Below are 15,026 nucleotides of genomic sequence, written 5' to 3'. Positions count from 1 at the left end.
TGACAGACGAGGAACTCGGAGAATACGTCCTCGCCAGCAATGAGAAAACATCCCTTTACGCCACGGGAGCGCCAGACGAAGAACACAGGATCCCTGAGGAATACGCGGAATTCCAGGACGTGTTCACGCCACCACCGGACGGTAAGCTACCAAAGCATGGTCCGTTTGACCACGAGATCAAGATCAAGGACGGCCAGGAACCAAAGTTTATGCCAATTTACCCACTGTCGCAGAAAGAGTCAGCGACACTGGAAGAATACATCAAGGACAACCTCAACAAAGGATACATTCAACACTCGAAGTCATCAGCAGGATATCCGATCCTGTTCGTACCCAAGAAAGGAGGAGAACTCCGAATGTGCGTTGATTACCGACAACTCAACGACGTTACCATCAAGGACCGGCATCCATTACCGTTGATCAGCGAAATCCAGGACGTCATTCAAGGAGCAACGTACTTCAGCAAATACGACATAACCAACGCATATAACCGACTCCGGATCAAGGAAGGAGACGAATGGAAAACGGCATTCAGGACCAAGTTCGGACACTTCGAATACAACGTCATGCCGTTCGGACTCACCAACGCACCTGCATCATTTCAACGCTTCATCTTTGATGTGTTGAAAGGATACTTGGACAAGTTCGTCATCGCGTACCTCGACGACATCCTCGTGTTCTCGAAAACGGAGGCCGAGCACGTTGAACACAACAAACTGGTGTTGCAACGACTAAGGGAGGCTGAGGTCACGCTCAAACTCAAGAAGTGTGAATTCCACGTACAACAAACCAGCTTCCTCGGATACACCATTAGTCCCGACGGACTCGGAATGGAACAAGACAAGGTCAAAAGTATACTTGATTGGCCGACCCCGACATGCGTCAAGGACGTACAAAGCTTTCTTGGACTCGCCAATTACTACCGAAAGTTAGTCCCACAATATTCGAAACATGCAGCAGGACTTTACCGATTCACCAAAAAGGGTATACCATTCAAATGGGATGACGAAGCAGAAAAATCATTCACCGCACTCAAGGAAATGTACAATCAGGAGGCAGGAAAAGCCATTGTCGCAACATTCAATTACGACGCACCTATCATCATGGAGACCGACGCATCGGACTTTGCGCTCGGGGCTCAGCTCATGCAACCAGGACAAAACGGCAAGCTCAGACCTGTCGCTTTCTGGTCTCGCAAAATGATACCGGCAGAATTGAATTACGACATTCACGACAAGGAACTGTTGGCTATAGTGTCAGCGTTTCAAACATGGAGAGCGTACTTGGAAGGAGCCAAGCACACTGTGATCGTTAGGACAGATCACCACAACCTCACCTACTTCACGACGACGAAGAAACTCACACGACGACAAGCAAGATGGGCAGAAACATTGGCCCAATACGACTTCAAGATTGTGCACTGCAAGGGAACTGAGAACACAGTAGCGGACGCGCTAAGTCGACGCCCAGACTACGAACTCGGGACCAAGGAGGCAGTACCCGCTATCCTAACCACGGACAGCGAAGGGCACATCATATATAACCACCAAATCCTCGCAGCAACCAGCGAATTACAGAACGACGAATGGCTCGAGAAAATTCGAGAAAACACGGCAAACGATGAGTCACTTCAGAAGATTCTAGGCAACAACACTGCGCTAATGCGTAATGGTCTAGTCCATGTCCATGGCCTGGTGTATGTTCCTGGGAACCTCCAAACTGAGATCATCCAATTGCACCACGACGAACCCACACAAGGACACCTTGGCATTGAGAAAACCATCGAAAAGATTACGCGAAATTACTACATTCCAGCACTACACAGAAAAGTCAAAAAATACATTCAACAATGCGACTCATGCCAACGAAACAAAGCATCGCGACATGCACCATACGGAGAATTGGAATTGGCAGAAGTACCAAAACGACCATGGGAATGGATTACAATGGACTTCATCACGAAACTACCCATTTCGGAGGGTAACGACATGATCATGGTAGTCGTCGACCGACTGACTAAATATGCATACATGATACCAACAACGGAAACCATTGATGCACGACAAATGGCCAATATATTACTCAGATACGTATTCACCAATCACGGAACACCGAGCAAAATTACCTCGGACAGAGACAAGCTGTTCACATCCAACATGTGGCAGTCATTGACGGACCAACTCGGCATTGAGCATAGACTCTCTACCGCGTATCACCCGCAAACCAACGGACAGACTGAACGAGTCAACCAGACTCTGGAGCAATACCTTCGACACTACGTAAACTACCAGCAAAATGACTGGACAGGATTGCTACCAATGGCACAATTCGCATACAACAATGCAATGCACGCAACCACAAAGGAAACACCATTCTTCGCAAATTATGGGTTTAATCCCACTATTATCGGAGAACCAATCAGAAAACAACCGCTCGCAGAGTCATCTCGACTACTGGCGACCGGGTTGAAGCAACTTCACCTACAGCTTTCAAGGGATATCGAGTTTCTCAACATGCGCATGAAATTCTACTACGATCAATCGCGCCAGGAGGCGCCGGATTTTCAAAAGGGGGAGAAAGTTTACCTCTTGCGACGCAACATTCGCACCAGACGACCCAGCGCAAAACTCGACCATCTCAAATTGGGACCATTCGAAATTGCAGAAAAGAAAGGATCACTCAATTATCGTCTAAAGCTACCTGATAGTATGCGACGCATCCATGCAACATTTCATGTCTCGTTACTGGAAAAAGCACCCAAAAACGCCGAAATCGCTACCGATGTGGAAATCGAGGAGGAAACAGAAAACGAGTACGAGGTCGAGGAAATTCTGGACACAAACAGAATCAGTGGAAAGCCTCACTACCTGGTGAAATGGAAGGGATACGATACCTCGGAAAATACATGGGAACCTATCGAGAACCTAATGGGCTGCCACCAGCTGGTTCAACAATTCCACCAACGGGAGACGGGGAATCGCCGCCCAAGCCGGAGACGTTCAAACCATCCCAGAAGGACGAAGGGAATTGAGCAATCTCCTGAAACATCTGATCAAAGTTCGGATTCTCAGCAGTAGAAGCCAACTGCTGAACATCGAGAGCAGAGGAAGCAGCCTGCTCGGGGGACGTCGCCTTTTCATCCAGGATTCGCAACAATTCGGCATCATTTTCCGACATTTTGAAACCCTTTTGCTTTAAGAAAGCCATTTGCTTACGCAGCCGACGCTGCCTTGACATGGCCTCCTGATATTGTTTTTGTTTATTCAACAACTGTTGATGCAGCTCCGCAAGGCGAGACTGCAGATCGTTCAACTCGGGTTCCAACAAATCGAGTTCATCTTCATTCTTTTCAATATCGGAAGATAGTTTGTCTTCCGCACGACGCAACAAATCCCATTCGCGACCGGTGTGGAAATCCCGTTTGCACACCCGGCCAGCACGAGTGCATGACGCACATTTCGAATAACGACGACTCCGATCCATCACGCACTCTTCGTCGGACTCGCGGCAACAATCACAAGGCACCGAAGCAATAAAACTATTGGCAATAATATACTCGGCTTGACGAACGCGACCAGCGACTTGGTCACGACCAACGGGGAGCTTGGGAATACCTTCGAGGACAGAGTCAGCCTTACGTTTAGGCATGATGGGGGAACATGACGGAGGGGAAAAACACGAAAAAACAGAAAAACAGCGCACATACCTGAGGGGAAGTCAGCGTTTAAATCCTTTGAGGACAAAGGACAAAGAAAGGAGGGGATGATGTTACGAACCTCAAAGAGGTGCGGGGGCCGCAGCTATTTGAGGGGCAACCATGAACCAATCATTCCGCGGACGCCAGGCACTAGCGTCCTCACGTGCGTTTCGGTATACTTGGGCAGGCCTCAGAAGGCCCCAAGGAGGCTCTCCAGACAAGGGAGCCAGAAGCGACCTACATGCAACCGTCACAAACAATACCCGCTTATCCAACGTAACGGTTAGCGCAACTCAGGAAACGGCCACCACGCACGTGACCAAGGTGGTAGAAGGGTAGCTGGGTATACGGGTAGAACATGCCAAGAGTCATCTACCATTATACCATCTACCGCCATACCACACATACCATCAAGGAGGACTAGATATATAAGGACACTCATTTCACTATCATGTATTTAGTTCTTCGCGATCAATTGCACATTGTTACTTGGTTACTACCTTTGGTACTTTGCACTTCACAGTTCACCCTCAAGACAACCCAACCTACAAGTAGGGGATTCGCCTAGTGGTAACACTTAGTGATTGACTTACTTGGCGCGCACTTCTGGCACGTTCTGCAAGATACTCAACAGGACCCGAACCCGACGTAAGGCTTTGCATAGCAACGGTACGGTTGCGAGATACTCTTGGAATCCGCAGTGGGGACTAGGCAAGTATAACCCGTGGACATCCTAACTCACAGTGACCAGTCGGCTACGCGTAACAGCATATCCATCGATGATCTTTCGATAATAACGGGCCAGACCGAGAAATTGTTGTACTTCTTCGACGTTCTTGGGCGTTGGCGATTCCAAGATGCTTCTTACCTTGTCTTCTTCCTGTTACGGCATGTGGGCCTGACACCACCTAACACTTCCATGCCGAGTCCATTGGAACCGGTTCGATATCCAGGGAAGGTCGTTTCTTGGACATGGAACTCGCACTTCTTGAGCTTGAGGGATACCTTTGCTTCTCTCATCTTTTGCAGTGTTGGACGTGCTCCTCGGGTGTTTTGGAGAACACTAGGATATCATTGCTAAGATCCTGTATTGTGGCCCTGTGGGTATGAATTGGTCAAGGAGGATTATGGCAGAGGAAGGAATGGTGGCGGTGAAGATGTTTGGGAGAAAAGGTTCTTAGGAAGAATGTGGAAGAAAGATGGTGGAGTCAAGTAAGTTTGATTGTGTTGCAAGAACTTGATGATAGTAGTGATGCTAAAACTAATTCCCCTGGGGGATTTGACTCCTATTTATCTTTGCACTTCATGTGCTGTGTTTGGTGAGATTCCGAATCGTCTGTCCGGAAGCAATAAATCGCAATCCTCAGTCCGTCCGCGTCAATCTATGAACGTTACGGTACACTTGTGTTGTATCTTTATGTTACGTCAGTCCGCAGGCGTCTGTCCGTTAACGTGTCTTGATATCTTCAGGTCATATTGATATTTTTAGATCTTACAGGGAAGTAAAAATTCCTTGTGACCTGCTCCATGGTTTTTTTTCAATTCCCAAGTGTCCATGCGTCGGGATATCGTGATTTCAACAAATGACTTCGGCCTTCAGAGTATTCGGAACATATACCAAGTCTGGGGTCTTTATCCCAGACGCTCACATCAGTGGCAAGATAGGAGGACACAATGATTAGGGATTCCATGGTTCCGAAACGTGGAGGCAATCTGACGGATCTTCGCGGATATCTGTCACAAGATCCCATGGCGTAGTAGATCGGAACCTGTTAAGATCGTGTACTGTGGGTATGAATTGGAAACCTGACATGACAACTAGTGACAACTAGTTGTCATAGTGGTCTTTTTGGTTCACGCCTGGACTTACGTTCGGTAGGTGGTGTCAGGCCCACATGCCGTAACAGAACCATGAAAGCTGAGAGATCTTGACAGGGTTTCGGCGGGTCCCGTCAATCCCAAGCCCTCCGTCTTTTCCTTCACAATCATCCAAATACGCAACAGCAAAAGGGATCAAGGTAATCCGCAAGGACATGGAAAATAAAACGTTGGAAAGTAGCAGGTGCTTGGTAAGGCCAAAAGGCATAACTAAGTACTTATAATGACCAAATTTCGTCCGAAACGCCATCTTCCATTCGGGCCCCGGTTTGATTGGTATTCCATGATACGCATCGGTAATATCGTATTTCGAAAAGAATTTTGCTTGCCCTAGTCGATCCTGTATCTCATGGATCAAAGGCAAAGGGTGTCGATCTTTGTGTAAGTTATCCAATTTAGATGTCGATAATCGACACAAAGTCGAAGACCTCCATCCTTCTTGAGGGAGAACAAAATGGGATACCCTGCCGATGACTTGGGTGTGACACTGCAGGTGGGTTCTGCCAGGCCTGTCCAGGCGGTGAGTCGATTCAGGTCATGTGACAGGAGGAGGAGAGACGAGGGACTTGTTTTGTTGCGCGCCTCTTTCGTTTTCTTTCTTTTCTTTCTTTCTTCCTTTCCTTAGACTAGTTATCTTGTCGAATTGGACTCTTTTTCAAGAATTGCCTACCGTCACATTGGGGAGGGTCTGATTAACCTTCCTGAGATTGCGTTCGATGTACTCCTTTAGTACTTCTGACTCCTTTTCCGACAATTGATAGATTTTGAACGTAGGTTCTGTACCCTCTATGGTGTTGGTCTCATGGTCAAAGGGACCATGAGTGCTGGGGTAACACCTCCGCACTGGCCCACAAAGCCTGTCATTTTGGCCATGTAATTCACTGATTGATCAGATGGATGAGATCTCTCCAAGAATGAGTCTCTGTTCTATTGTCGAAATCTATCATGATTGTTAGGGGCGACTGTTTACAGAACAGAAGACCTGTCAACTAGGTAAGAAGAATAGATATGTATAGAAGAATGACGTGATAGATTTCGACAATAGAACAGTGTAAGAGCAAAGGCTCAGCCTCGGACCTCGGACAGCCTGATTCCACTGACGTATGAATAGCCTCATCTGGCGCCACTGACGTTGAACTTCGGATACCTTCGTTTATCTTCGGACGGTTGTACCTCCTATGTAGAGGTTATGAGCCTGGCGAAACCTCTCGAACATTCTGCCTGAACGTTGAGCTCTCACCGCCTTACACAACGACACACTTGAAACATCACAGCACCATGAAATGAACTCAGTCGACAAAATCGGGCTGCCGAAACTCAAGGGCTCGGAGGATTACCCGATCTGGGCCGTGCGCGTGAAAGCCATCTTGACCAAGGAGGACCTCATCTTCGTTCTCACCACTTCGACGGCATCCCAGAACAAGAATGACAAAGCGCTGTCGATCATTCAACGTCTCTGTGAGGATGGACCCTTGCTATATATACATCAAAGATCTGACAGACGCCAAAGTAGTCTGGGCAACTCTTGGAAAGATTTATCACCCAAAGGGGTTCACCACTGAATATCTTGTGTTTAAAGGAATTCTTTAATACAAGTCTCGATGATTTCAATACCATGGAGGAATATCTTCACAAAGTGAAGACACTTATCAACGATTTGAAGGGCAGGGATATCGTCCTTCCAAAACAACTAATTTTCGCGTGGGTGTTGAACAGTCTAAATGAAGACTATGAAACCCTGACTGGATCAATTGTACAGTCGCCGAGAAACGATCCTGACTCCTACTCCATCGAGTCGTTGTTTCCCGACCTGATCGACGAATCTCGAGGACTGGAAAGTCACAAGGTATTCCTTACCAAGAAGGGCTCCAAGAGTGCCTTCAAGCGACGTCCTTACGAGTCAGTGTATTGTGAACACTGTAAGGCGACTACTCATCGCACCAACAGCTGTTGGTTCTTATTCCCGGACAAAGCCCCGGAAGGTTGGGAGCCTCGTCGCAAAGCATCCAACACCAAATTCTACGAGGTTGAGAAAAAGACCCAAAAGCGGAAATAAAAGACTTACCGAGAAGCAAGAAACCGCTATGATCTCAATTTTGAGAAGCAATGAAGAGGAAGATGAAACTCCTACCAACACCGAGGAGAACATGTCGCGACATTCCTGATGCGAACGAGCTTTCAGACGATGATTTTTTGAAAGAGGTATGCCTCCCATTATTCCATGCAAAAAAACAAAACAATTATGATGAACAACATACAAACATAAATCAGATTTGAGAGTGCCAAAGCGTCCAATCGATTGTTTGGTAGTATTGAGTTCATTTTAGATACAGCAGCAACAATACATACAGTTTGCGATTTGAACCTATTCCATACCTATGATCATACAAAAACAAATGTCAACTGGGGGAAGCAAAGCAACTAAATGCAAAATACAAACATCGAACTATTTATTCATCAATGATGTCTACTACATCCCTGAATTGGGAGTTAATCTACTAAGCGTTAACAAATTACTGAAAAATGGCATGAAGGCAACCTTCAACGAACAGGACTCGATCATCTACGATGAAGACACTATCATAACAAAAGCATTCAAGAAAATAACCTATATGCCACAAACCTGTCTATCCGAACCAAAGAAAAACCCAGAAAGATACTGTTTCCGAAACGGTTGGAAGACAATTTCATCAAATGGCATGAACGACTAGGTCATATATCATACGAACCCCTGAAAGCTATACTAACGAATATCAACATTGATTTATCAAAAGAAAGCTACATGAAATCCATTACGCACTGCAAAATACGTCTGCTTGCAAAGAACAACAGGCACATAAACAAAATCAGCCAGCATACAAAGAAGTTCGAAAAGATCGAAAGAATACATAGCGATCTAGGCGGACCATTGCCCAGAACCTATGACAACAAGGCCTATTCCACTACATCACACTTTTAGACAAGAAGTCTAGATTCATATGGATATTTCTACTTCGCAGCAAGGACGAAACATATGACTGCTCTGAGAAACTGAAAGTTCAAATTGAAAACAATACTCAAGGAAGATTATGGCAGAGCAAGTAATGGTGGCGGTGAAGATGTTTGGGAGGAAAGGTTCTTAGGAAGAATGTGGAAGAAAGATGGTGGAGTCAAGTAAGTTTGATTGTGTTGCAAGAACTTGATAATAGTAGTGATACTTAAACTAATTCCCCTGGGGGATTTGATTCCTATTTATCTTTGCACTTCATGTGCCGTGTTTGGTGAGATTCCGCAATCGTCTGTCCGGAAGCAATAAATCGCAATCCTCAGTCCGTCCGCGTCAATCTATGAACGTTACGGTTCACTTGTGTTGTATCTTTATGTTACGTCAGTCCGCAGGCGTCTGTCCGTTAACGTGTCTTGATATTTTTAGATCTTACAAATACCAACGGACGTATCAAAGAATTCTTCACCGACACTGGTAAAGAATATACGAACAAAAAAATTCAAAGTGGCTTTGATCAAATACGGGATTGAACACAGGCTCAGCCCAACATATACAAAAGAACCGAATGGTCTGATTGAGAGAATCAACTTGACACTGATGAACAAAGTGAGAGCCCTGTTGATCAGTTCAAATGCTCCAGACTATCTGTGGGGCGAAACCTTGAAAGCAGCCACGTACCTATACAATATAACACCGCACAAAGCGCTGAACTACAAAACACATTATGAAGCATACAACAACACGAAGCCATATATCAAGAATATAAAAACATGGGGATCACTTGCATATTACCATGATAAAAAATAGAAAACAAAACTTCAACCAAGAAAACAAGAAGCCATCCTGATAGGATACAATGACTCCACGAAATATAAACTGTGGGATATCAAGACAAAGAAAACAGTATGGGCCAGAGATGTCACTATATGTGAAAACCAGTTCCACAACTTTGACACATCAAACGATGATAGAAGGTTGAAGCTGAAAGAGAGCTATCAAGTAAAATACCCCCTCAAAGGCCATAACAAAATAGAAGTGCAAATTCCATACAAAGAAATGAACATACTTTAAGACACAGAGCTAAAGAACATGATGCCACAAATAGGAGAATACAATTCAAAACCAGATTCCAATGAACATGACAACAACACAAAAAACTTCATTCTCACTGCTACCATAGCTACAGAACCCAGTGGCTGGAGACAGGCCATGAAACCTAAAGACAAAGAACTATGGGATACAAGCATGCAAAGAAGAAGTCAAGGAACTTGAGAGACAGAACGCCTATGACATTATTGACGTTCCCAAGGGAAAAGACAATAACTCCATCACACCCATAAAAGGGAGATGGGTATTCAAACTGAAGCTAAAACAAATGCTGCGGCAATCAGAAGAATCAGGATCGTCAATGATGAAAAGACCTACAGATATAAAGCCCGATGGGTGATACAAGGCTTCCATCAGAAACTGGGAATAGATTTCTCAGAAACATTCTCCACCACCTGCAGAACAGACACATGGCGCATGCTACTGATCATAGCCATGAATGAAGAAAGGATGGATCATTCTGCAATTTAAGGTCAAGAATGCATGTGTACATGCTGACATAGATGCCGACATCTCCACCATATTACCTGAAGGTATATATGATGACAACACCAAATGCTGTCACCTGAAGAAGGCCAGATACGGCCTCAAACAAAGTCCAAGACTATGGTACAAATATTTAACCAAAGTTCTAGCAAGATACGGCGTCAAGTTCTACCTTATGAGGAAGGAGTCTACATCAACCCAGAAAGAAATTGCATATTAATATGTCATGTTGATGATATACTAGCGATCCACAAAGACAAACAGTACATTCGAGATCTGATGACAAATTTGAAGTCTTCTATCAAAATAGAAGAAATGGGACCAGTGTCCACACTCCTAGGGAATGACATTATCATCAAAAACAAAGAACTATACATCGATCAATTCAGATATAGTGAAAGGCTACTGGACAAATTTTGATATCATAAACAATCCTGAATATAAGCCTGTCAAAATCCCTGGAGAACCAGGAGTCAGGTTACAACAGAACAAAGGCACAGCCTCAGCAAAGGAGATAAGCAGCTATCAAAAGCAAGTAGGCTCGCTACTATACTTGGTACTCAAAACTAGACCAGGCATGACATACGTCGTCATATGCTGCTCAAGATTCATGAGTAATCCTACCTAACAAGGAACACTTGAATCTCCTGAAGAAATATGGAAGTACCTGAAGAGGACCCCCGGCCTAGGACTGCACTACGATTGTTCGGGGGACGACTTGGCTTTGAAAGGCTACTGCGATGCAGACTGGGCCGGAGACAAGGACGACTATAAATCCACCTCAGGCTATCTTTTTAGTTTGTCAGGAAACATATCACAATAATTGCATATCATGGAACTCCCAACTACAAAGAGTGTATGTAGCCTTGAGCACATGCGAGGCTGAATATAGTGCTTTGAAAGAAGCTACAAAAGAGGCTCTATACTTAAAGAGCATGTTCAACTACATCAATGACAACCTACATTTGGGTTATATGCACTCAGTGCCAACCATACTAGTGGATTGCCTATCGGCCAAACTACTAAGTGAAATCATGAATTCCACAAAAAGACAAAGCATATACCACTGATGTATCACTTCACGTGAAATGCCATATCCGAAGGAAACATACGATTGAATACTACATTCCCAGAAAATTCCAATTGGCCGATATGTTAACAAACAATCTACCATTCCCTCAATTCTCAGCTCTAACGCGGTTGGCACAGCTGAAAGAAAGACCAATCAACCAATCTGCATAATCTTCACAGATTATACAGATTACGGGGGCGTGTAAGAGGAAAGGCTCAGCCTCGGACCTCGGACAGTCTGATGCCACTGACGTTGAACTTCTGATACCTTCGTTTTCTTCGGACGCTTGACTTCGGATGTCTCGTTTACTCTCGGATTTCATCGCTCAGGAAAAGACATAAAAGGAGCCAAACCCCCCAGGGAATCTCGACCATTATCACAAGAATCATATTTTGAATCTGTTACGGCATGTGGGTCTCACACCACTTGTCTAACGTAGGTCCAGGCGTTAACGTATTTCACTAGCGAGCTGGCCACTCCAAAACACATAGTAAAAGAGTTAAATTACAACATAAGAACTCAACACCGGTGGCCTATACGGACTTATTCTTGTAGCATAGCGTCTTTTAGACCATGGCAAGCACATATAGGGAGTTTGAGGAAAATCCCAAGGCTTCATGCTTGCGTGACATATATATCTGGGGTCATGGAACGGTAATTTTTGATACCACCATAATATCGACTTTTAATATCTTTGAAATTGATACAGAGCGCTGGTTATTCTTATCAATTGCTATCGTGAAAACAAGGAGACAAAATAAACTCATGATTGTTGAGACATAGAATCGCATTTACTATGGGTTTTGGGGGTGGTCAGCTCGGTGGGTTGGCAAGCTCGGTAGTGAAATACGTTAACTAAAAAGACCACTATGACAACTATGTTAAGATCCGGTACTGTGGGTATGAGTTGGAAACCTGACATGACCACTAGTTAGTTGTCATAGTGGTCTTTTTGGTTAACGCCTGCTGTTACGATGATGCCAGGTCCTCAAAGATAGAAGAGTGCATTTGAACTAGAATATTGAAGACAGAGAGGGAAGGAGAAGAAGGAAGAAGGGAAGTGAGAGATGGGGCCTTGACATAGATCCTCACGTCATGTGTTCTCTGGCACATCCCTCCGTCTAGTTCAATGCACCTTCAAAAGCAAACAACAAAAGTAACAATAAACAGCAAACCTGTCACACGTGATACTATGTCACGTCAGTCCGCAGGCGTCTGTCCGTTAACGTGTCTTGATATTTTTTTAGGTCATGTTGATATTTTAGATCTTACATGGAGATAACGATAATATCATAGGTATTCTGTTTTTCAAGTTCTCTGACTTCTTCTCTGCATGCTTTCATCCATAGATCTTTGTCTTTCGTTTTCATGGCTTGTTTCCAGCCACTGGGCTCAGTGGCCACTGTGGCAGTGAGAATGAAGTCTTGGCTTGCTTCTTATGATTGTTTGGATCATCTTTCAGGTTGTATTCGCCTATTCGCGATATCATGCTCCTTAGCTCCGTGTCTTGGGCTGTGTATAATATGTTCATTTCTTTGTATGGGATTTGCACTTCTATTCTGTATGGTCTTTGTGTTGGTATTTTGGTTGATAGCCTATTTCGGCTTGGACGTTTGTATTATCATTTTATGTGTCAAAGTTGTGGAAGTGGCTTTCACATATGGTGACATCTCTGGCCCATACTGTTTTCCTTGTCTTGATGTCCCACACTTTGTAGTTCGTGGAGTCATTGTATCCTATTAGGATAGCTTCTTCTTTTCTTGGTTCAAGCTTTGTTTTGTATTTGTTATCGTGATAATATGCAAGTGATCCCCATGTTTTGATATTCTTGATATATGGCTTTGTGTTGTTATATGCTTCATATGGTGTTTTATAATTCAGTGCTTTATGCGGTGTTATATTGTATAGGTATATATGTGGCTGCTTTTAGAGCTTCTCCCCACAGGTAGTCTGGGGCATTTGAGCTGATCAATAGGGCTCTCACTTTATTCATCAATGTCAAGTTGATTCTTTCAATCAAGCCATTTGGTTCTTTTGTATATGTTGGGCTGAGTCTGTGTTCAATCCCGTGTTTGATTAAAGCCAATTTAAATTTTTCTGTTTTGGTATATTCTTTTCCATTGTCTGTAAAGACTTCTTTGATGCGTCCATTGGTATACTTTTCAATTTGAGCCTTCAATTTTTCAAAACAATCGTATGCTTTGTCTGTTCTGCGCAGTAGGAATATCCATATGAAGCTAGACTCCTTGTCTAGGAATGTGATGTAGTAGGCCTTGTGGTCATATGTTTTGGGCAGTGGTCCGCCTAGATCACTGTGTATTCTTTCAATCTTTTCGAAATTTTTGTTGTGTTGGCTAATCTTGCTTATATGTCTGTTGTTCTTTGCGAGAAGGCATATTTTGCAGTTGATGATAGAGTTTGTGTATTTTTCTTTAGGGAGATCAACATTTATATTTTTTAATATAGCCTTCAAAGGTTCATATGATATATGGCCTAGGTGCTCATGTCATATTTTGATGAAGTTGTCTTCTAACCTTTTTTGTCAACAGTACTTTTCTGTTTTTGTCTTTGGTTGGAATAGACAGGTTTGTGGTGCATGACCTGAATCGACTCACCGCCTGAACAGGCCTGGCAGAACCCACCTGCAGTGTCACATTCGCCACAAAGCCTTTTGTTTTTGTGGAATAATGGAAGGCATACCTCGTTCAATGTTACGGGGCCCTACCCTAGGACCCCTCACATCTCATGACAGCGTTATCATCTCATGGCTCGGACTCTGGATGAGCATTGTACCTCGCCCGATCATTGGGCTCCACACATCATTGACTTGGATCCCGGATTGATCTTGGATTGGATCATCGGGCTTCCGTCATCTTGGGACTCGGACCCCGCATTATCTTGTTTGATCTCGGATGATCTTGACCGATCCTGGATGGCCTTGCATGGATTTGGATGGTCTCGGAAGATCTCAGATAATCGTTGGAAGATCGTCGGATACAGTAGTCAGTGAAAGACTATCATGTTGCACGAGAGAGTTTCCCCTCTTTTACCCCACTTCGTTGTGCCAATGGGCATTGAGAATTTGTCATTACACTACACTCATGTTAAATACATCGGCTTTGTGACGGTCCAAGCCTAGGCGGAGAGTTGCGATTCTGCCGGACTGATATTTTAGTTGAGGCCGTGCCCTATTCTTCAGCTTTAGTATTCTCGTAAATTGATACAACAATTCTATTTTGTTTTTGATCGTGACAGGCTTGGAGAGTGCCATGAGGGCTCTCCAATATTTAGTCTCGTTATCGAATGGTGTCGGACAATGTCACGGGCTAAACCCCGATATGTCCGACGCGGCTTTGCCGCTCCTGCTTAGTCACGTTCCGTCCTCTGTATATTTCCGTTCTGTATCTTTCTCTCTGCTTCTTTCTCTTTCTCCTTGTGATTTTCGTTCCCAGCATGTGGCCTAGTTAGTATTGAATCAATCTAGCTTTAGCCCTTCACAGACAATGAGTACCCCTTCGGGTGGCTTACATCATTGTGTCTTGGCTGTCAGGCAGCAATCCCTCGGTATCACGAGAATCCCTCGGTTGTCCTTTACTGCCATACTGCCCTATTTTTATCTCCCCTTTCTCCTTTCTCTCGTTTTCTTTACTTCTACTTCCATAGTGAACAATCTCTCTTTATCTCTGATCTATTCAATAAATTCTCTCCTGTCTTCAGGACTTCTTCTCGTGTAGCAGAATATCGGCCTCCCCCCGAGTTCTCATCTTCTCCACCTGGTTGCCGCTTAAGTGTCTTCTTCA

General features: G+C 44.3%; 1 protein-coding gene across 1 annotated transcript; it reads right to left on the bottom strand.

Moving 5' to 3' along the window:
- Window positions 1–3,163: 3,163 nt before the first annotated feature.
- N7515_009148 (uncharacterized protein) lies at window positions 3,164–3,648 on the bottom strand (the record flags this gene model as incomplete). Its single annotated transcript, XM_056669892.1, has 2 exons — window positions 3,164–3,186; window positions 3,216–3,648. The coding sequence occupies 2 exons, from the start codon at window positions 3,646–3,648 to the stop codon at window positions 3,164–3,166; spliced, it is 456 nt and encodes a 151-aa protein (XP_056517691.1).
- Window positions 3,649–15,026: the final 11,378 nt, after the last annotated feature.

Source organism: Penicillium bovifimosum, assembly GCF_028826915.1.
Source record: "Penicillium bovifimosum strain IBT 22155 chromosome Unknown utg000007l_segment0_segment0, whole genome shotgun sequence".
Taxonomy (NCBI): domain Eukaryota; kingdom Fungi; phylum Ascomycota; class Eurotiomycetes; order Eurotiales; family Aspergillaceae; genus Penicillium; species Penicillium bovifimosum.
Note: the sequence above shows the minus strand (reverse complement) of the source record. Positions and strands in the feature narration are given on the sequence as shown.